The sequence below is a fragment of the Chlorella variabilis genome (assembly GCF_000147415.1).
Source record: "Chlorella variabilis unplaced genomic scaffold CHLNCscaffold_4, whole genome shotgun sequence".
Classification (NCBI taxonomy): domain Eukaryota; kingdom Viridiplantae; phylum Chlorophyta; class Trebouxiophyceae; order Chlorellales; family Chlorellaceae; genus Chlorella; species Chlorella variabilis.
Genome location: NW_005435084.1, coordinates 1,183,012 through 1,184,774, shown reverse-complemented (window position 1 = coordinate 1,184,774; position 1,763 = coordinate 1,183,012). Strand labels below are relative to the sequence as shown.

General features: G+C 70.5%; 1 protein-coding gene across 1 annotated transcript in view; it reads right to left on the bottom strand.

Moving 5' to 3' along the window:
- Positions 1-332: 332 nt before the first annotated feature.
- The window catches only part of CHLNCDRAFT_142154 (hypothetical protein), a gene marked incomplete at both ends in the record, with an annotated part of 7,304 nt that continues 5,873 nt past the window's right edge, over positions 333-1,763 (bottom strand). Inside the window, 4 exons of the mRNA XM_005850031.1 lie at positions 333-539; positions 745-816; positions 1,036-1,173; positions 1,457-1,531. Coding sequence (XP_005850093.1) covers positions 333-539; positions 745-816; positions 1,036-1,173; positions 1,457-1,531 — 492 coding nt within the window. The remainder of the gene's footprint in view (positions 540-744; positions 817-1,035; positions 1,174-1,456; positions 1,532-1,763) is intronic.

Genomic DNA, 1,763 nt, shown 5'->3' with positions numbered 1-1,763 from the left:
CTGAGGATCCCCGGTTTCGTGCGTCTCGCGGCTGATGGCGCCCAGCGACATGCCGCCGGTGCAGAAGCGGGACATGATGTCTGGGAGGGAGGGAGGGAGGGAGGGAGGGAGGGAGAAGGGAAGGGGCAGGGGCGGGTGGTTGATTTGCGGTCACAAGGTCTAGGGGTTGAGTGCCTGCCTCGAGGAGCAGGAGGGAGTGGAGGGCCATCGGGATGACCACCGGGATGACTCCCTGCCTGCCTGCAAGCGGCCCTGCCCTTTCCCTTCCCCTCCACTCCTCGCTGCCCGCCACCTCCCTCCCGCCGCCTCACGCCGCCTACAGCCATAGCGAGCTAGCTCACAGCCCCCCTAGCCTCACCTGCCGCCGACTCCACCTCCTCGATCGGCACCGGCTGCAGCCCGCTGTCCAGCTCCAGCATGTCGCGCAGCACGTGCACGGGCGCCTGCTTGAAGTGCTGGGTGTAGGCGTCAAAGGCGGCCTGCCCCGCAGAGCCCTTGCCTCCCAGCCCGATGGCCTTGTGGAGGAGCTTGGACATGGCCTGGCGGGCGGGGCGGGCAGGGGAGGCAGGGGAGGGTGTGGAACGTGGGTAGAGCATCGGTGGAGGGTCGGGCATGTGGTGGGCGGCAGGCATGGCGGGCATGGCAGGCTGCAGCAAGCAGGCTGCCTCCCAGCCCGTCCTCCCGTCCTCCACCCCTCCACACACACAACACACACACAGCCCCACCCCCGGCCCCTCCTCCCACCTGGTTGTTGGCATGATACTCGCCCTTGGGGCGGCTCTGGATGAAGCCGTAGTCGTCCAGCTTGGTGAGGGCCTGGCGGCGGCACATGGAGGGGGGGCGCCAGTCAAGCCAGTCAAGGGCAGCAGCAGGCAGGGGACCGGCGGCCGGGCCCCCCCACGCGTGCTCCCTTGCCTCCCCAGCCCCGCGGCTCATGCACACACACACACACGCTGCCGCCGCACACGGCCGCGCACCAGCCCACACCCCACGCCCACGCCACATCAGCGCCACGCCAGCGCCACGCCAGCGCACCTTGTCGGGGAAGCCCTTGGCCCAGAAGGCCTCCGTCTCCCGCTGGATGTCTGCCAGCGACATGCCGCCGATGCGCGACACGCTGCCCACAAACGCGGTGTCCACCACCTCGCGGCCGAGGCCGTATGCCTCAAAGATCTGGGCAGGGGGAGGGAGGGAGGAGGGAGGCAGGTTGGTGAGGGGGAGGGAGGTTGAGGAGGGGGAGCGAGGAGAGAGGGGGTGAGGGAGGAGGCGGCAGGGAGAGGGCGGCAGGTTGGGAGAGGGGCTGGGCACAAACAGCGGCGACAGCAGGCGGCCTGGCACAGAGGCGCCTGCTGCCCTGCCCTGCTGCGCTCGCCGCGCCCAGCCCGCGCTGGAAATTGGTGTGCTGGCTGGCCGCAGCCGGGCCCCCGTGGCGCCCCGCCGGCAGGCCCCACCCCACCTGCGCGCCGTGGTAGCACGACAGCAGGGAGATGCCCATCTTGGAGAGGATCTTGAGGATACCCTTCTCCAGCGCCTGCACGCGTGGCACGGGGGTGTGTGGGTGTGGGGCGCGCGCCTGCTGGCGCTCTGTGTGCGCGTGAGCCCGGCTGCGCGCCGCCTGCCAGCCAGCACACGCTGCCTCGTCTAAAGGGTCGATGCAGGCTGGCACTGGCGCGCCAGCCCGCCCCCTCCTGCAGCCCACCTTTTTGTAGTTGAGCGTGGCTGTTTCGGCTGACACGTCGGGCACCTTGCCCGCCCGCACCAGG